Raw genomic sequence first — 21166 nt, 5'->3', positions numbered from 1 at the left:
TCTTTAGAGAGGTTTCCCTTTCTCATGTGCATCTGTATTTGTAGCATCTACACATGAGGGTGGGTCGGGTCATCAGGAGCTTGCCCTTCAAGGCAGAGAATTATACAGTAGCTAAGAAGCATGCATGTAAGACTAAATTTTAAGAAGTCAGGGATGAGAGTGGCAGATAATGAAATGAAGAATGATGGAGTGAGCTGGGAGAGTGGGGATGAGCATCTTCACTAGGCTCATCTGGAAGCCCTTGTGCATCCCAACTGAGCATGCCCAGAAGCTCCTGCTGAGCAGGTGGAGTTCATAGGAAGGTCTGCAGACAGCCTAGGACTGAGCCCTGCAGATACCTAAACGACAAGCTCCCAGGCCAAGGGGGTTCCCCAGAGATGACCTGCTAGATGGGTGGAGCCAGGGAGTGGGCAGGGCACTATGAGTGCACAGAAGGTGGTGCCACCAACCCCAGGGCCAGGAAGGAGTGAGGGACAAAGAGGTTGGAGGTAGGAGGCTGTTTTGCAGGTCCCAGGAATGGGAGAAGGAAAAAGAGGAAGGGGATCCCTAAGGAGGAGAGAGCTAGAAGCTTGAGGTGCCCATAGAGGGGTCTTGCCTGAGGAGCCTAGCATTGCCATTCAAAGACGAAGAGCGCTGGAGGGGAGGGGTGGCTCAGAGGTCATGTGCTTGCCTAGCATGCACAAGTAAGTCCCTGGGTCCCATCCCCAGAACTGCAAATAACAAACAGACAAGGAAAACATCTTCCTCAGACTGGCCTGGAACAGGTCCAGCCCTGCATCTGTCAGCTTGGAGCTCAGGGGAAGCTTTCAAACTCCCACCCACAGGGCTCAGCCTCTAGGTCTGGAAAGTCGACCTTGAAAAGGGCAGATGCTTGTCACAGCTAACCCAGGATGGCAGTGCTGCCCAGATGCAGAGCACATAACCCTACCCCAGCCTGACACCTACAGTGCAGGCTACATAAGCTTGGGGGAGGGAGTGGTGCCTGGAACGGGAAAATCAGCTGTCTGTGGAAGAGGTTAGAGGAGACAGCAGAGAAAAGCAGAGCCTGCTGCTGTCTTACACAGGCTTTTGCCTCCATTCTGCCCTGCGGTCCACCTCTCTGTCCAGCAATGGGTTTCCTTCCCATCATCGTCACTCAGCCTTAGGCTGGCATTGAGAAAGAGCATGTTTCCAAGGCTGGCTCTGCCATGGATTCTTTAGAACCTTTGGAGGCTCACCCTTCTGTGCCTCCATGCCTCCTGTAAACTGAGATAATATGGTCTGCCTAAAGAGTCTTAAGGTCAGGAAAACGAATTACCATAGCATGGTCAATACATCATAGATATCATTTAGATAAGATGTTTGCTTTGACTGAGAACTCAGGCAAAGTCCAGTGCACTTGGGTCCCAGCCCCCTCGCTGCCCTGCCTTGCCACCTGTGGGACACAGGATGACGTCTCTATCCTCTCATCAGTGGCTTGTCTGGGACACATTTCCAACATGCCTACCTCTGAACACAATTGCTAATAATTACCACACCTCTTTATACTCCCAAATGTCTGAGTGAAAGACAGATCACCTGGTGTCTCTGCCATTAGATGACCATGACGGTGCCACCCTCAAGGGCTTGGATTAAGAACGAACAGAGAAGTGTACCCCCTTATCATCAGATAGCCTCTGGGAATCTTCACATACATCCTGCCCATAGCAAAGATAGGCAGAGATCTGCATCCTATGACAGCCAGTCATGCAGACACCAGAGCCTTTGAGCAACAACACTGTGCTGTGGAATAAGGAAAAGTCAGTTCTCCAGCCAGCTGAGTCTCAGCTCCACTAACCTATTGAGCCTCTGCCATACCCAGGTCCCTGAGGAGCCCCTCACCAAATGGACCTGCCCACCTGGCCCAGCCCTCCTTCCTCCATCTGCACTGTTTTCCCTTAAGTAGACTAATTTAGCATCTTGGAATTAGTCACAGCTGGATTGCTTTCCTCTCTAAGCATTTAGGAGCTGATTAAGCTGAGATCTTACCAGGGTGATCCGGGCCTTTTGGCCGACTCTGAGAAGCCTCTGATGCTCTGATGCTCTGAGGAGCCTCTCTCTGTTGTAAAGCTGGGACAGTAGATCACAAAACAGCAGGTGAAACACATGTCAACAGGAACTCAGGACAGGGCAAGTCTGTGTATGCTTCAGACTTGAGCAAAATGGGACCTGGAAAAAGCCAGGATGAGCTTCCTCAGGAAGTCTTCCTTGGGAGACTCCAGGAGAGAGCAGCAGTGGACACCAGGCCAGAATAGAAGGTACCCCGAGGAGTAATATGGTCCCACCAAGGAGTTCTAGGAAGCTACAGGGAAAAAAACATCCCACGGGAAGGACTTAGGGCAACCTTCTTTTGAGGCAATATATCCTATCCCTCTGCCTTGTAGAATACCAGCCAAGGCTTCAGCCAGAGTACCACGGGCAAGTGGAGGTGTCACAGATACCCTGGGATGGTGGGAAGTTTAACAAATGCTGTTAAACCTGTTCCAGCCTCCTGGGTACAAACCAGATACCGAGACTTTCCTGGGCCAAAGGTGCTGCTCCTTCAGAGCTATGCTGTGGACATCCAGCTCAAGAAGCATCTCTAGTGGGAGCTCTGTCATTTGTGTTCACTGAGTGAATAACCTAACACATCCATTCTGCAGCCTTGAAGACCAAGCCCTAGGTGTGGGATGTGATGGCCTCAGTTGGCCCTCCTCCAAGGTTGACTTTTAACTGCAGTACATCCAAGGTTGAGTCCCTTCCCCCTCCCCCTCCCCCTCCCCCTCCCCACTCCAATGCAAGACTTCCTCTCTTCTGTGCTCACCTGAGAAGTAAAGTACCCCAGGAGAACCTGCAGCTTCCATGTTTACTGAAAGATGAACTCCACCCCAGCCATGACTGGGGCTTGTTTCTTAGCTAAATGTTCGCCATTGTAATGTGGTATACCTTATCTTTAATTAGAATGAGTAGGGCCAGTTTGAACTCCCATGGCCCATTTCTCTTGAGATTTCAACAGCTTCTGTCTCTGACTGGAGGTTCTGGAGGCCACTGTTTCAGCACAAGCATCGCTTTGGAATGATGAACAGAGAACTCTCAGAGAATGGAAACGCTCTAGTTGGCAGCGGGGAGGGGAATGCCAGTTTCTTTGCATGATTGTTCTATGCACGTCCAGGTTGGGATTCCTGTGCTTCTGTGATGACCCAGGGAGTTTTCTTGAAGCACTTGCTCATGCTTCCCATCCCCACCCCACACATACACCAGAGTTCTCAACTGCTTGTTTCCCACTGATATCCCTCTCTGATTCCCTACTCTCCCTCCAACTGACTCTGCAATTCAATAGCCCTTCAAGATGACTTTGCATGGACCACCTGCTTGACTGCCCCAGCCTACTGGTTTACCCCTATGGTAGCCTGCTCAAAGGGCCATGGGCTATGTTAGTATTTTCCATCATTCTGATGAATAACTGGAAGCATGTATTTAAAAGATCGTTTTGGCTCACAGTCTCTGAGGGTTTGGGTCTACAGGTCACAGCAGGTTTTCTGGGCCTGGTGTGAGGTATATAGAACCATAAAGGACTGATGGACAGAGCTGCTCGCTCTGTGACAGACAGGAAGGGAGAAAGAACAGACAGAGAAAGAGGTGGCCAGCAGCAGCCCGTACCCTTTGAGGACATGTCTTCCCTTCCTCTAACTAACACCATCAAGTGATTAATCTATTGATTAAGTTGGAGTCCTCATGAGCCAGTCACATCTCAAGATTACATCCACCAGCTAGAGGACAAATCTTCAACTGTGAGACTTTTGGGTGACACTTCATATCCAAACCATACGTGTCCTGATTTGAAGACCGAGTCTCAAATGCTGTGAGGTCGTGTAAGGTGGTGAGGCTGAGCAACAAGCAGGAAGTTGGCGTCCATTAATTGCATTTTAACCCAAAATACGTTTATAGGAACATGACCCAACTCTAAGTGAAGCTGCATCTGTAGTCCGTGAATGTCTGTTGCTTTGAGCATCATGCAGGCCCATGTAGTACTGTGTCTGTGCCTGATGTCAACCTGGGGCCTATTCCACTTTTGACTAGGTCAGGGAAATGTTTGTGTCTCTGGAGCCCAGGGCTGAAGGCTGCTAAGAGCACCAACCCTCCCTCATACAGGTACAGCTGCTGCTACCTAGATAGCATCCTTACTTTATGGCAGTCCAGGCCCTGGCTATGGATGCCGTGTTGGGGGTGAGGTCTGCTCAGGGGTTCATTCCCGTCTCAATTCTCCCCTCACAGGTGGGATCCCATTCATCCTGACTGGAGAGTTCTTCCAACAGTCAGAGCGGCCGGCAGCCTTCATTATCGCAGGCACAGTCAACTGGCTTTCCAACTTCGTTGTAGGGCTCCTTTTCCCCTTCATCCAGGTATGTCTGACAAGGGAGCCTACAGCCATCACGTTGCCTGGGCACTCTGAGACATGATGAAATTTGTCTGCCTACACTCTGATATCTCTCTCTGTCTAGGTCTCTCTCTGTCTGTATCTCTGTCTGTCTCTGTCTGTCTCTGTCTGTCTCTGTCTCTGTCTGTCTCTGTCTCTCTCTCTCTCTCTCTCTCTCTCTCTCTCTCTCTCTCTCTCTCTCTCTCTTCCCCCTCCCCTTAATTCATGTTATTGCCCCAAGGAAAGACAGATACATACTTTAACTAAGATTCTCTTCTCTATCCTGTCCCTCCTCCCTCTTGTCCTTTTCTTCCTTCTGTCCCTCTTCCCTCCCTAACCCACCTTCCTCTTCTCTCCATCCTCAGTATCCCTCCTTCCTCCTGTACCTCCCTCCATGCCCCTTTTCCCCTTCTGCCCATCCTTCCTCCTGTCCAGGAGCTAGCCGTGTCTCCTGAAGAACGGGTCACTTACTGGTGAGTGTGTGCAGAAATCCTAGATTGTGTCTTGAACCTAAGACTTACAGATCACTTTTGCAATGTGTTTACCACTGGGTTGGACAAATATCATAGAAATTTTGTAATACACGTCCTACACACACTCCAAGCCTCCCAAGAAAACAGTGATCTGTTGGAAAATGACAGCATACTCCAGAACCAGATCCAAATGCACTGGCTTACTTAGTAATTCAACAATTTGCAGTGTTTGGGACAACAAAAATGAGTGGGCCCCAGCCTGTGGTTCTGAGGCTCGTGGGTGGTCACGAAAGACTGCTTAAAGGAAGTGACTTTGGAGTAGAGACATGAGAAAAGGAGCAAGGGAGTCTGGGAAGTGTAAAGTCCAGGCTAGTGTAAAAGCAGTGCAGAAGCCCTCAGCTGCAGACCAGTCCCTCCGTGCCACAGCCTACAGGCATGGCTTCATGACATGGGAGTCCATGTCATCTCCCGTAGCCCTGGCCTGGACTTACACCTGATCCTCTTACAGACAAGTCTGCTGAGGGCAGAGAGCAGATGGTCATCCCAGGGTCCACAGGGCCCGATTTGGCCTGCTTCTCTCTGTGCTGGTCTGCCATGTGTTGCAGCCTCCTCAACCCAGAAACTAGAAAACAGGTGCACCATGCAGCTTTCAAATCATATTTGGCTGCCTTTAAGCAGTGCCTTCCCATCTCAGGTGCTACAAAGCCCCTCTGTGGGCCACAGAATACAGAGGGGCCCACGTTCAGCTCTCCTCTCCTTGTGGTCCCTTCCCAGCTGCAGCCAGGACATAACAAGCTGGTTTTTCAATTGACTTCATACTTTCAGTGAGCTTTTTCTGGTTAAAAGCTAGCAGGCAAAGCCTGGAGTCAGTAAAGCATCCATTACATGGAGAAAATTAACTTGAAGTTGTCCGTTGCTCTTCTTCTCTGCTCGTTTGCAACTGAGCCTTCCCAGGCTGTCTGGGTCTGGGAAGCAGGTCCCTGTCTTCTAAACACCTGGGAGTGGGCAAAGGAGAAGACCTTATGGACACTACAGTACTAATGGCATCCTGCCAGGCTGGGAGTGAAAAGCGTCCACTGGCACATTCATGCAAACATCTACAAGTACTTGCTGTATGCCAGCAAATGTTCAACCAGGAGGTACAGCCTCCAGCAGCCCTTCTGGGAGACTCCAAAGATCACCCCCACAGTACATGACAGAGCCGGAATCTGAACCCGAGTTCTTTATCCTCACCTAAGAGACAAGAAGAGAAGGAGATCTCTGGCACTCAGCAGATACCCTATTCCAAAAGCCCACTTCAACTTGAGTTGAGTTTTATTTTATTTTTTAATCTTTTTTTATTTTTTTATTTTTTGGTTTTTCGAGACAGGGTTTCTCTGTGTAGCCCTGGCTGTCCTGGAACTCACTCTATAGACCAGGCTGGCCTCCAACTCAGAAATCTGCCTGCCTCTGCCTCCTAAGGCTGGGATTAAAGGCCTGCGCCACCACTGCCTGGCCATTGAGTTCTGTTTTAATTTATCCAAAAAAAAAAAAAAAAATCACTTATGGATACAGACAAAGATTTACACAGAGGGGGTCTCTCCTTGGTGTCTTCCTCAGAGCTCTGTGGTGTGTGTGTGTGTGTGTGTGTGTGTGTGTGTGTGTGTGTCTGTAAGCACGCCTCTGCATCTGCTGGAGAGGGCTCCAGCTGACTCTGAGGTCACTTGACCTTTATTTCACATCACTCAGATTTGCAAATCATTTCCCATCTGCACATCTCTCCGGTGCCATTACAGTGCTGCACCTCGTCTGACAGTTTCCCATGCATCTGGGACCTGGATTCTATATTCAGTTTCATTCAATGCAATTGTCCCAGCCCACTCAGTTGGCTCACTTGTCAAAGAGGAGGTCACAGAGGGAGCAGTGACCACCCCCAAGGTGCTAGCTACGTATCAACTCACTAGGCAGCCATTCTGTAGAGTGGAAGTTCTAATTCCTTCCATGGATCAGTCAGGATGGGCTGCATATCCCACAGGAGGCCTGTAGACAGAAGAGAGACTCCTGTTTCCATCACCTAGTTCATGTAACTCATTACAGCAGCCATTGAAATAAATACAAAACAAGCCAAACAATCAACTGACTGAATAAAGCTATCCCCATGCAGCTGTCTCTCCCTAGACATGTCATGTAGTGTGACTTATGTAATGTCACAACAGGTCTGTGAAATCTATGTGCCCACTGGCCTCCTTTTACAGATAGCAGCTGATGCACAAAAATGTCAAGTCACTGCCCTGGGTTTGCCCAGCTAACAAGTGCTAAGGATGGGATTAAACCTATATGCTCCAGAGTGTTCACTCTCAACCACTATAGTATACAGCCCTAAATCTCAGACAGTGACACCCACACAGAGCATGAAAAGGTGATGTACAGGGCTTTGAACAACATTTAGGCTGTGTCATATAAAATCTCCGGAGCTCCCAATGTTCTGTAGTATAGGGACTGTCCAGGTGTTCAGCTGTCTTTATAAATTGGCTATGTTTTAGAAGCTATGCTTTGTGCTTCCCATAATTTCAGTTAACTCAGTCATTCTGGATTTCTGATGGGGTTGAAAACTTATAGTCTCATAGCCAATCCTTGCTATTTACTTTTAGAGAAAAGATTTGAGAGGATGGTTTTTAGCTGACATTCATTCTAAAGCCAAGAAAGAAAGAAAGAAAAAAGCCAGGTTCAGAACTAAGTCTTTTATTTAGGAGAGATGACAGAGGTTCTGCTTAGTCAACAAAATGATGGACTGGGTATTAGGTCTATCTTGCACCTTACTGACATAAATTGGTATAGTTATGCTCTAACTGTATTTTGAGAGAAAAGTTTTATTTTAACAGGAAGGGTGATATGTAGGAGAAGCTAAGGTGGGAGGAGTAAGGAGAGGAGGAGTAAGGAGAGGAAGTGGAGAAGGAGAAGGAGCGGAGTAGGAGAAGGTGAGGAGGAGGAGAAGGAGTAGGAGAGGAGGAGGAGAAGGAGAGGAGGAGAAGGAGAAGGAGAAGGAGAAGGAGAGGAGGAGCTAGGTGATGAGAGAGAAAGAGAGAGGGGGGCCAGACATGGAGGCAGATGTTCACATGTCTCTGCCAGTCAAAGATAGTTGATATATCTAGGTTGGGTATTAGGTTACAATTCTGATTGATATTGAGCATTACCAAATTTATAAAGCCATTGGTTAACATTAAAAAATTGTATAAAAGCAAAAAGGAAAAGGGGGTATGGGATAGGGGTTTTCTAGGGAGGGGAAATGGGGAAAGAGGATGGCATCTGAAATGTAAATAAAATATCCAATAAAAAAAATCTCTGGAGCTCATTGTTCTGGCTAGAAGAACAACTAGTTACAGCCATCACTGACATTTGAGTATGCTCTGTGGCTAAGATCAAGCCTACATCAGGCTTGCATTTCCTGGGCTCCTGCCAAGAAGATATGTCCCTTGTTGTGGGTCCCTAGGGTGCTAACTAAGAAGGCAGGCCAAGCATGTGTCTTATTTTTATTCTATCTATCTATCTATCTATCTATCTATCTATCTATCTATCTATCTATCTATCCGTCCATCCATTTATCTATTCACCGTGTGTGTGTGTGTGTGTGTGTGTGTGTGTGTGTGTGTGTGTGTGTGTGTGATGTTGCAGGGCAGCCTGGGAAACTCTGTGTGGAGTACTTAGTGAGCAGGAGAACTGTGGCTACATGTTCAGCACTTACAGGCAGAGAACCTGGCCTTGCCTTTCAGCTCTGCAGCTCGAAGGCTATGTGACCCTGGGCAGGTTCCTCACAGTCTTCAGACCGCATTGTTTGTTGAGGACAATAGCAGCATCTAGTCTCTGCATTCTTGTGAGGATCTGTAGTATAGAGAGATTTAGTCTCTGCAGTCTTGTGAGGATCTATGGTATAGAGATGAAAAGGCATCTTTAGACACAAGGGGGAGGCTCAGTGGACAAAGTGCTTGCTGCACAAGTATGGGGGCCTGAGTTCAAGTCCCCAGAACTCAAAAAAAAATGAGCACAGAGACACATGCCTGTAGTCCCAGTGGAGTGGAGATAGAGAGCTCCTTGAGGCTTGCTGGCCAGCCACTCTAGCCAAATCAGTGACAGACCTTGTCTCAAAATATAATGTGCAGAGTGGCTGAAGAAGACATATGACATCAACCTCCACATACACACATGCATACATGCACACACAAATAGTAATGATAATGATAATAATAATTTAAATAAATAAAATTTAGAAATCACCCTTACACTTGACAAGACACAGCTTGGGCAGGCTGCGGGCAGAAGTAGGTGCAGGCTGGCAGATAATCTTAGGGAATGGAATGACATGGGCTCCAAGGGCTCCAGGTGGAAAGGCAGATCACAGGACTCCAGCTGTATGCGTTTCTCATTGTAGTGACAGCACACACTTGGTGCTGTGTTTTAACTGGGTACATTTCTTCCAAAATGTATGCTGAAATGTAGTCCCCAGTGGTGCTGGTCAGTCTTTTTGTCACAGTGAAGAATGCCTGAGAGGGAGCAGGGGGTCTCTTTTAGCTCCCAGTTTACTTTTCTTGTCCACCATCAGCTTGCTCTATTGCCACAAGCAGAGCATCATGACTGAGGGCTTGGGGTGACATAAAGTAGTCCCCATCATTGTATCTGGGAAGCATAGAAGAGATAGGAAAGAGCTGGGCACGAGATATATATTTCTAGGGCACCTCCAGTGGTACACTTCTTCTTAGGCCCCCACATTCCATGTCTATCACCTCTATCACTTCACTCAAATGACGTCCACCAGAGGACAAATTCACTTAGGAAGGCAGAGTCCCTGGGATCCAACTACTACCCAAAAGGCCTTTAGAATGGTGCTGCACTGGGGATCGGACCTGCAACACATAGACCTTTTCAGAGGAGACCTCATCTCCAAACCAGAACTATAAAACAGTGTTGAAGCCTGTAGTGGGGTTCAGAAGGCTCCACCTTTATGAAGATGCCAATGCTGTTCTGAAGGCAGTGAGTTAGCTCTGATGGAAGTCATCTCAGGCAAGGTGTTCTAGATGTGAGCTCAGCTGTCTTCATCCCTCCTCCCAGGTGACTGATGTCCTGTGGTTCTCACCTTGTGTGTGTATCTCCACCTCATCAGTGTAAGGGCAATGACATGCAGAGCCCACCCAGGTGGTCCAGGATCTCCCTTTCATAGCTAGAATATCATCACATGTGCAAATCCCTCACACCCCTTTTTATAACCTAGGTCTGGATCTTTGAAGGCCAGTATACATTATGAGCTGAGTTCTAGGTGTAGGGGCTGGACATATGATTGGAAACTCTCTTTCCTGGATAAGCTTACACAGGACCTGGATCCCCCAGGAGAAGTCTTGTGATGCCGGTTCTAGGTGATTGGTTTCCTGGCAAGTCATCACCCAGCAGATGACAATAATGGACATGTACATTGGTGTTGTGGGAGACACACTGGCTATTCTAACTCAGCACCCAACAATAGTCACTGCCTGACTATCTCCATAGTCACTTACCATTCTCAGTGCATTTTAGATAGATTCTGCTGGGCCTTGAGGAATCCTCATTTGCTCCAGTAGACCAAAGGGATTCAATCGTGAAGACACATGAAATTCATCTAGGAGTTTAGGATGCCTGGTAGGTGATGGAGTCTTCCACCCATCACACATTCTGACACAGTATGGAGGGGGAAATACCAGCGTATGTCAGAACAGATCTGAGCATGTTACCAAGGCTGAGTACCAGACATCTGATAACCCATGAAGGATGGAAGGCAGTGGGAACACATGGAATCACATATGGGTGTTTCTAGAACACCTCTTTTTAGATACTCAGAGGCTATACTGGAGTGTGAGCAGGGAGACCTGGTAGCCACGGTTTATCAGAGACCCTGTAGTGAGGCCTGGGGCAAGCAGGGAGAGGAGGAAAGTGCCTGTAAGGACAAGATTAGGGGCATGAGACAGCTCCTTCATGGAGATGCTTTCTTATGGCTGAGCAGACTGCATAATACCCTTATCACACCTGGAAAGACTGTCCTTAGTGATGCCACATTCACAGGGAGCAGAGCCTAGGATTTCAGTGTTCCTTTGGGAGAAAAAAAATTATAGGTACCTTTCTATGGTGACAGACATGCCCTAGGATGTTTGCTCAAAGCTATCTCAGACAGCCCAAATCTTAAAACATTGGTCAGTCTCAAGCAACCTGGGAGAGTACCAGTCACCACCACACCACCATCATGTCCCACACAATCTTTGCCTCAAGCTCCAGCCTAAGGCAGGACCCACAACACTGTGTTTGTTAGTGGTTGCTGTTCTTGGTCTTCTTGCCAAGCAGTGTGTTAGCAAAACCTTCTGGATTAGTTAAGTAGCCTATGGAATCAAACAAGGTGACCTTGAATTCTGCTTGTGCCCTTCAACAACATTGAGGTCAGGGGCAGAGTAATGTTAACTATCCCTGATGACTGTCATTGTCTTGTCTTTGAAACAAGAGCATTGCCTAGGTTTTGCAGCTGAGCTCTCAAGAGACTCAGACTTCCATCTACATGGTGTCTGCATGGGACCTACAACAAAGCTTGTTGTCATTATGACTACTGAAAAGTTGTTGTCTGCGCTGATATCTTAGACTGAGAAGCAGGGGAGAGATGAGTGGGGAAGGGAGGATTGGAGGCATGGAGGGAGAGGGATAGGGAGGGAAGGAGGGAGAAAAGAAGAGAGGGGAAAACCAATACTTCCAGGGTACAAGCAGCCAGACAGAGAAAACACCAGGGTCTTCTAGAAACAATAATCTATGTCAGATGCTATGATGAGTTCTTGAGACTCCAAAGAGCAGCCTGTGTCCCCAGGATGCAGGGGGCTCATCTGAGATCCACCACCACACAAGCAGCAGAACACAATAGGGGTTTTTGCTGTCATGGAGGACCAGACTGAACCCAGTGTGAAGGATGGACAGGCACTTCCTAGTACGGACATGAGCTCTGGCCACTTCTTTCCAAGCATGGAGACTATTGTGGCAGGAATGAATCATTCCAGCTCAGCACCTTTTTGCTTTTGATAAAGGAATTGAATAGCTACTTCTAAACCTAACCCAGAATTTTATTAGGTTATAATTTCACCACCTCCAGAGCACATTGAGGTTTTGTGGCTGTGTATTTAGGGTGATCCCACCCCCACCTCTGAGACCACCCACCAAACCATCTACAAAGCAACCCATAAGCTCACTCTGTGGGAGCTGGAGTCTGCATTCCTAACCTGCACTTCTCTTTCCCTTGCTCTGGGAAGCAGTTACCCACTCTCGGCTCTGATTCACAGGAGTAGAGGGGGAAAAAGCTAAGAATTTTTCCTTAATTTAAAGGACCTTTTCCTAAAAGTGGTATTTTTCCAAAATTACCTTGTATTTTTAGCATAATCTAACATTCCACTGTACTGTGAGATGAAATTTTCCTGTCTGGATTACTTTCATGGCCATCTGGTGACATACAAGATGTATTTTCAGAAGGGATGTAACAGTGGCTAGCACCACTCTTGAGAGATGGAGTGGGGTCATCAAGAGAGGTGATTGCTTTCACCAGGGTGGGAGAGCTCAGTATCCACCCCAAGTCAGGCTCCACCACCTCCATCAGGTTCCATGAGCTTGGGTCTTAACTGATACACAGCCCAGTGTCACTGCTTAGCCACTTCATCTGTAAAATCATGCCATAGGGCTGAGGTGAACGTAGCTAGCTAGCAGTTCCCAAGACAATCAGAAAGGTAGCAATCAGAAAGCAGTTGTTAATGTTACCACTGACATTATCTGGTCTTGTCCTCAGCACAGGCCAGGGTCCAACAAGAGGCAAGGCAGCTTCAGAGAGAAGCACTGTGCTGAGTTTCAGTCCAGCCCTGCCCTCTTCTAGCAACATGAACTTGACAAGTAACACAAACTGTCCTGGCAGAGGTGAAGATGCTCTAAAGAGAGACACTTGTACCTCACCCATTGTCACCACTGAAGTAACTGATATACTGAAAGGAATATCATGATTAGAAGGAAAAGGTTTGAAGATGCATGGTTCTCATAGACTCATGTGTTTGAATGCTTAGCCCATAGGAAGTGTCATTATTAGGAGGTGTGGCCTTGTTGGAGGAAGTGTGTCACTGTAGGGGCAGGCTTTGAGTTCTCCTATGCTCAAGCTACACCTAGTATAGCAGTCTCCTTCTGCTGCCAGCAGATCAAGATGTAAAACTCTCAGCTCCTTCTCCAGCATCACGTCTGCCTGCATGCTGCCATGCTGCCCACCATGACAAAAATGGACTGAACTTCTGAACCTGTAAGCCAGCCCCAGCTAAATGTTTTCCTTTATAAGAGTTGCTTTGGTCATGGTTCCGGAATATAGGTAGTTTTTAGTTGGCTAACAGGGAGACCAAGGTGTTGGTGGATCTGGTGGAGGCTGTTCTCTGCTTCCAAGATGGTGCCTCCTGGTTTCTTTGCATATGGAAAAAGGTAGAAGGATGAGAGGAGTCTGTCTAGTTCCCTTCTTTCAGGTATGAAGGAATTCCATTTGTGCTGGATCCACTCTCATGATTTAATCACCTGAAAAAGGATTCAGCCCCAACACAATGGTTTGCAGAACTGTATCAGAGACTCATCAGTGCTTTTCATCCGGGTGTCCACCACAGGCTCGGTGTCCAAGAGATGGTGTCTCTCACTCCACTTCTCACACACATTTTCCCCTGAGACTCAGAAGGAAGGAAGGGCACAAGTATCCTTTCCCCAGATGTTGCAGGTGCTGTGAATTTTGTGAAACAGGATGATACAAGTGACCTCATGGTGTCTGTCCTTTGGGAAATGAAGCCAAGAACATAGCAGCTTAGGGAGGTAAAGACAACCCAGATAGCTCCAGGAGTGCCCTGGGTAGGTAGAGAGCCTCAGGACACCCATGTACTCAGAACACATCCACTGCTGGCCTTCTGCCTATCCACCACTCCCTGCATTCTGAGGATACAAGAAAATACAGGTATTGAGTCAGCCTGCACACAGGAATGTGGACCACAAAACTCATCCCATTTCACCACAAAACAACATAAGGGAGAACGTCACCATGCTTCAGATAAGGACAGTTAACACTGGGTGGTTTGATATTCTGTCTTAAGTGGCTCACCTTCTCTGTTGGCACAGACTCTCTGACAGCTGAACTGCTCATTCTCCCCTCTCCTCTTCACGGCTCACAGACTCTCTGTGGACAAACAAGGTGCCTCCCTTAAAGCAAGGCACCCTTTACCACCCGCAGTGCTTTGAAGGGGATGTTTCAATTATTCTTTACAACAACCCTATGGATCTGATATTGTCCTTGTTTTACACAGAGGCACCGTGAGTCTGAATGTGTTTGACCAGAGGATCGGGAATGTATGAGTGCCTAGGCTCTTAAGCGCTGTAAGCTCATTTTCAATCAGAGATTAAATGGAATTGATGAAACCCCTAGCATTACTTCTTGGGAAGTGCCACTCAAAACCACTGTCACCTTGTCTTTGATCAATAGATATTTGTAGTATGAAGGAGTCAGGCCTGGCAGCTGTAATGAGGAAGCCTCTGAGGGGAGAGGAGACAGGCTCTCATATATCCAAAAGTTGGTTTGAATTGCCCATGAAGTCAAGGATGACCATGAATATAGGGTCCTCATTGGATTATTGATATGTGCCTTGCAGCCAGCAAGTCCCATCCTGTCCCTGCTCCCGCCCCAAGTGCTGGGGTCACAGGCAAGTTTAGTGTGCAGCCACACTTGGCTTTTTACATGGGTGCTAAGGGTTCAAACTCAGCTCCTGATGCTTGCTCAGGAGCCATCCCCTCCAGCTGAGAGTCATTTATTGAACAAACCTTTACCGAAATCTAAGCATCATGCCAAGAGCCACTGAAGCACGAGAGTCCCTGGAAAGCCCAGGATCCCACTGAGTTCTAATCAAGACACAGCAACAGTGACTACACCCAGCATCTATCTTTTAGTTTTTCTTTTCTGTGCAAGACTGGACCAGTTAATGAGGTAGATTTTGAGCATATCAAGGGTGGGGGAACACATATATCCTTGATACCATGCTCCATATTTTTCTTACAAAGTGGGACTTTACAGCTGCCTCATGTCTCATGGGAGGAGGAAGAATGCAATGAAACCTAAGATCATATTCATCAGGGGTTACATTTTCTTCCCTTGATAGTCAGTTTTTAAACACCTACTTTGAAAGAAAAGTGCAGAACAATGAAGACTGGTTTCTCTTTTTTTCTCATTATGGTCATGGTGGGGGAACTGACTTATCCCTGCTTTCTCTGAGACTCACTCGTGTCTTATGGCCCTATCCACCTCTTATGGCAGCAGCACTTAGTACTAGCTGCAGAGGCGAACCTTGCAATGTGGCTTTACAGCCAGCTAGCTAGTTTGCTGACTGTTTTTCTTTCTCCCTTTCCACAGAAAAGCCTGGACTCCTACTGCTTCCTCGTCTTTGCCATAATATGTATTGCAGGTGCTATCTACTTCTATTTTGTCCTCCCGGAGACCAAGAACAGAACCCATGCAGAAATCAGCCAGGCATTCGCCAAGAGGAATAAAGCTTATCCCCCAGAGGTGAAGGCTGACTCAGCCATGGCAGAGGAGAAGGCCAACAGCCAGACTGAGCCAGATCCATCTTCCACACTGGAAAGCTATGGCCAAAACAAAATTGTCTAAATGTGTGTTCTTGCTACAGTAACCCAAGACTTCCCCAAAACTTAGAAGATTTCAGGTGACTAAAGCCATGTGAGATTCCTATGCTGAGGAGCTAGGAAGAAACCCATGGGAATCGAACCTTACAGTCACACGTCTGAACTCCCCTGGAAGCATTCCTAGGTTTGCTCCACTCAGCATACTATACAGACCAAGGGCTGCCTTCCTCATGCTTGAACCCATAGTTTTGAAATAAAGTTGGGGGAAAGGGAACAGGTTGCCTTCTCATAGGAAAGCAATCTGGTCTGATGAATACTCAATGTATTGGGAATGGCAGCCTGGGGCTTGTCTCAGCTGTGCTGTTGCTAAGCAACCCTGACCTACCCTCCTCAGCCACTAGCCTCCAGGCCCCCAGACCTTGGAAGGCTTCCCAACTTCCATGGGGAGATTCTTTGACCCACTAACAAATGCCTGTTGCTAACCTTTGGCTCTGCCCTGTGGACCCGAGGCTTAGGAACGCTTCATAACAACCCACCAGGCTGCTCATCAAACCAAGACAGGCTCTTCCCCCAGCACTCAAGGCTGCCAGGTCTGAGGCTGTCTTTAGTTCAGACTGTTACAAAGATCACACAGAGGATCAACAAGTAATTTGAAAAAGAACTTTGTGGTACCTAGGGGGCAGAGACTGCAAGGTGGGCTCTGAACATGGAGAGTGACTCTGAGATCAAACCTAGGTTTGATGAGAAAGAACACTGGGATTGATTGATGATGTCTGTCTTGGATGTAGGAATGACAACCTCAGTTCCTAAGCCTTGTGTTTGTGGTGTAAAGGAGTTCATCTTTAGAGGTAACAAACTGCCTGGAAAGACACTTGACATCCATCACTCCTAGTGCTCAGGTGAAGGCTGGGGTGGCAGAGATTACCTGTCTCAACAGTTATTTAGGAAGTCAAAGAGGCGGTTCTAGAGGTGGGTGTCTGGTTGGGGCAACTTGCATCTTGCCATCATCATGTTTGGCTGAATTCCTTCTTCTGCCTTCAAAAAAGTACATGTGACAAATGTCATAAGCAAATGGCAGGTACATCAACTGGCATTGTTGTATTTATGTTTAGGGTGCCTTAGAGGGTGTGTTCCAGGAAGGGAAGTCTCCAGACCAGGCAACACTGCTGTTTTCCTGACAGTTCTGGATGAGGATGGCCTTAACCAAAACCTGTGTTCTGACTGTTCCCTCCCTGTTGAAATCTCTTCATCTTGGGCCTCTCCTTGGTGTATTCCCAGCTCAGGAAGTCATACCATCCAGCACTGGTTTGAGCACTGGGTGTTGGTATAGAGAGAACACAACATATAGATTTGACAAGGGCCTCTTGCAAAGGGAACCAAGAAATTGTAAAACCAAAATAATAACATTTGAAAGCTGCCATTCACTTGGAGATTTAAGTATTTTGTCAATAAATATTTATCAGACAGTCACTAGTCTGCCTTGGCTGAGTACTGAAGACAGATCCATGCGCAAGGAAACACACTGCCCTGACCTTCACACTCACACGTCTGACAGAGAGATGGGCCGTCAAAGCACTAATAGTTGCCATTTCTTCAGTGGGGGGTGGGCATTGGTAGGAGGAATAGATGAGATCTTAGCTGAGAAAGAGGAATGCCTTCTAAGACAAGGGCTAGAGCAGAGTCAGGGCCAGTGACCATGAGGCCAGAGGCCAGCAAGTATTATTGGTATGTTCTTAATATTTGAAATTATAGGGAAGCCACACTAAGGACATTTTGGGAAAAAATTAATCTCATAATAAAACTGATCATCTCCCACGCTTCACTGTTTCACTTTTCAGACAGCCCTGTCTGTTTCCTGCCTGTTATTAATCCACTTGCAAACACAGAATACATAAAGCATAATTAGAATCATCTTTCTCTTATCTCCTATTTTTCCCCACTTGATATTAAATCAAATACATCATCTCAACCCTGAAGACTTTTGTTCACACTCTGGTGCCCGCTGCAGAGACTTCTCCACATTGGAAGCTGTTTCTTGGATCCTAGAAGAAAATGGAGATCCAAGAGTCAGAGTCAGGTGTACCCTGAAGGCCTACAGGCCAAAGTTTTGCTGGGTGACAGTGGCTGTTTGCATTCTGCATCCTTGCATGGTCATCAAGAGAAGCTTGGCTGTCAGTCTGACTCTGATTCCCACCCAAGCTCTAGGTGTGAGGACCTTGTCAATCCAGTTCAATTATTTCCTTATCTCAATCAAAGGCATGCAGCAGACCCCAGCACAGGCCTGGTCCAGTTCCCAGGCACACATATAATGGGGACTGAAAGAACAGAGCAGAGTCTTCCGAATGAAGCTGAAGTGAATTTACCACCCACAAAGGTGTAGGAAGCCGCGGTTAGCGGTGGTTAGCGGTGATATATCCGCCATTCCAAGATGGCTCAGACATCGTGTCCTCCCCACTAGTAAACAATTAACTGAGCAGGTGCAAAGGCAAAAAAGCCCGCCAAAGTCACTGGCCAATCCCGAGGCGTAATATTGGGTGATGAGTGAACAGCCAATCAGAAGTGAACACGTCACTCTAGGGTGTATTTAAGCTGTGCTTCTTCCTGTCTTTGGCCCTTCCGTGGTCTTCACTTCTGCTGATACAAGATTAAAGCCTCGCTGTGGTAACCACCCGAATTCTGCCTCTCGTGTCTCTCTTCCACAGGCGAAAGGGGACACGGGAGGTGCGCAGAACACAAAGGCAGAGTAAGGACTTCTGATCTGAATTTAACCAGACCAACTTCCTGATATAAAAGTACACAGAAGGTTTTAATAAGGTATTTCCTCCTCTTAGAATCCCTGAAATAAAGATAATTCTTTCAGCTTCTGGTGCTAATGTACACATACTAGGCCATTTCTCTGTGGCTAATATAACTTTAAAAAGCCCGGACATAGTTACAATATAAACACACACAGACTTAAGAAAGCAGGTGACTTCCAGTCTGGGCCCGAGCACTGAGCAGATCCTGGGCGGCAGCTCTGCCCCCAATCTCACAGAACCCAGTGGAAGCGGCCCCCCAGGAGCGCTAACACAGGCAGTATCTTAGGTAAGGAGACAGCAACACCTGCCCCAAACAGGGAGTAACTGAGACCCACTAGGACCCAGGAAGTCACTCCTGGCCTGGAACACTGGTTCCTTCCTGTCTGCGCCTGAGCACTGAGCAGATCTTGGGCCCCAGCTCTAACCCCAGTAATAACACCCACCCCACACAGTTCTGATACAACCAAGATAATAGGAAAGACAGGCTCCAGTCAGAGACAGGGCAGGTAGCACTAAGGAGATCCAGATGGCGAAAGGCAAATGCAAGAACATAAGCATCAGCAACTCAGGTTACATGGCATCATTAGAACCTAGTTCTCCCACACAAGAAAGTCCTGAATTCCCCATATCACTAGGAAAGCAAGATTCAGATTTAAAATCACTTCTAATGATGATGATAGAGGACTTTAAGAAGGACATAAATAACACTCTCAAAGAATTTGAGGAGAACACAGGTAAACAGATAGAAGCCCTTAAAGGGGAAACACAAAAATCCCATAAAGAATTACAAGAGAACACAACCAAACAGGTGAAGGAATTGAACAAAACCATCCAGAACATAAAAATGGAAGTAGAAACAATCAAGAAATCACAAAGGGAGACTACCCTGGAGATAGAAAACCTAGAAAAGAAATCAGGAGTCATAGATGCAAGTATCACCAACAGAATACAAAAGATAGAAGAGAGAATCTCAGGTGCAGAAGATACCATAGAAAATATTGACACAATTGTCAAAGAAAACGCAAAATGCAAAAAGTTCTTAACTGAAAACATCCAGAAAATGCAAGACACAATGAGAAGACCAAACCTAAGGATAATAGGTATAGATGAGAGTGAAGATTCCCAACTTAAAGGGCCAATAAATATCTTCAACAAAATTGTAGAAGAAAACTTCCCTTATCTAAAGAACAAGATGCCCATAAACATACAAGAAGCCTATAGAACGCCAAACAGACTAGACCAGAAAAGAAATACCTCCTGCCACATAATAATCAAAACACCAAGTGCACAAAACAAAGAAAGAATATTAAATGCAGTAAGGGGAAAAGGCCAAGTAACATACAAAGGCAGACCAATCAGAATTACACCAGACTTCTCGCCAGATACTATAAAAGCTAGAAGGTGCTGGACAGATGTCATATAGACTCTAAGAGATCACAAATGCTATCCCAGGCTACTATACCCAGCAAAATCACCATAGATAATTACCATAGATGGAGAAACCAAGATATTCCACAACAAAACCAAATTTACACAACATCTTTCCACAAACCCAGCATTACCAAGGATAATAGTGGGAAAGCTCCAATACAAAGAGGGAAATTATACCCTAGAAAGAGCAAGAAAGTAACCCTCTTCCAACAAATCCAAAAGAAGATAGCCACACAAAGATAATTCCACCTCTGATAACAAAAATAACAGGAAGCAACAATCACTGTTCCTTAATATCTCTTAATATCAATTGACCCAATTCCCCCAATTAAAAGATATAGGCTAATTGACTGGATACATAAACAGGACCCAATATTTTGCTGCATAAAGGAAACCCACCTCAGTGACAAAGACAGACTTTACCTTAGAGTAAAAGGCTGGAAAACAATTTTTCAAGCAAATGGTCCTAAGAAACAAGCTGGAGTAGCCATTCTAAAATCTACAGCCCGAGAACACAAAGGGAGGGACTCATGGCTCCACCTGTATAGGTAGTTGAGGCTGGCCTTGCCAGGCATCAGTGGAAGTGGACAGCCTAGGTACCTGAAAGTTTGGATTCTCTAGTGTTGGGGAATTCAAGAGCAGGGAGGCAGGAATGGGAGGATGGTGGGAGCACACCCTCATAGAAACTCCCAGAATTATTTGGATTAGACATGACAGAGGCAGGCCACCAGAAGACTAGATTCCAGAATTCAAACAAAAAATTATCTTGATACTAAAATTTGTGTTGAGAATTATATATTGCAGAATACACAGCCTTGGTGTATCTACTCATCAAGCAAGCTGAGCAGACCTGCTCAAACCTCTGATGTTCTGGAATTTCAGCAGGATACAGTGAAGACACAGTGTCAGAGGCTTATCAATTTACTCTTCCTCCAATCCCTCTTCTAATATCTTAACACCCATAATCAGCTTGAAGAAGTTAATGAAGAGTCGGTGCCCCTATTCCATGGGCTTGGGGGCTGGGGTGGTTAATATTGGGCTGTCTTTCTAGGGGAAAGTAGTGGTTTTGTTGGAACAGAGAGGATTAGCTAGGATTTATTGCATAGCCATAACCTATTGGTAGAAATATGTATAATAGTTATTAAGATGAAGTTATAATTTCTTAACTGGTACAAAATTTACTTTGATTTCAAATTTAAGGTTTTCATTGGTATGAGCTTCTTATTAATATAAAAGTGAAATTAATATTGTTACTCTCATAGGCATTGTTCCTATATAACACAAGGCTTAGACCCAGTTCTTCTTTAACTTTTCTAACTGATTTGAGATGGTTAGCCTGTGAGTTAAGGGCCTATAGCAAATTCATGGCTCTGAGTTTATTGTTA

The 21166-nt window shown here is 46.4% G+C and overlaps 1 protein-coding gene across 8 annotated transcripts in view; it reads left to right on the top strand.

Annotated features, from left to right (window-relative positions):
• Slc2a9 (solute carrier family 2 member 9) overlaps window positions 1-17022 on the top strand; it is a 122054-nt gene extending 105032 nt beyond the window's left edge. For 7 of the 8 annotated variants that reach the window (XM_076938416.1, XM_076938418.1, XM_076938420.1 and 4 more), the window contains 2 exons: window positions 4273-4400; window positions 15323-17022. In XM_076938416.1, the coding sequence (XP_076794531.1) occupies window positions 4273-4400; window positions 15323-15577 (383 nt within the window). In that variant the 3' untranslated portion in view covers window positions 15578-17022. Of the gene's footprint in view, window positions 1-4272; window positions 4401-4779 lie in introns of all 8 variants that reach the window. The other variant, XM_076938421.1, reaches the window with a different exon arrangement.
• The last annotated feature ends 4144 nt before the right edge of the window (window positions 17023-21166 follow it).

Source organism: Arvicanthis niloticus, chromosome 7, assembly GCF_011762505.2.
Source record: "Arvicanthis niloticus isolate mArvNil1 chromosome 7, mArvNil1.pat.X, whole genome shotgun sequence".
NCBI classification, from domain to species: domain Eukaryota; kingdom Metazoa; phylum Chordata; class Mammalia; order Rodentia; family Muridae; genus Arvicanthis; species Arvicanthis niloticus.
Note: the sequence above shows the minus strand (reverse complement) of the source record. Positions and strands in the feature narration are given on the sequence as shown.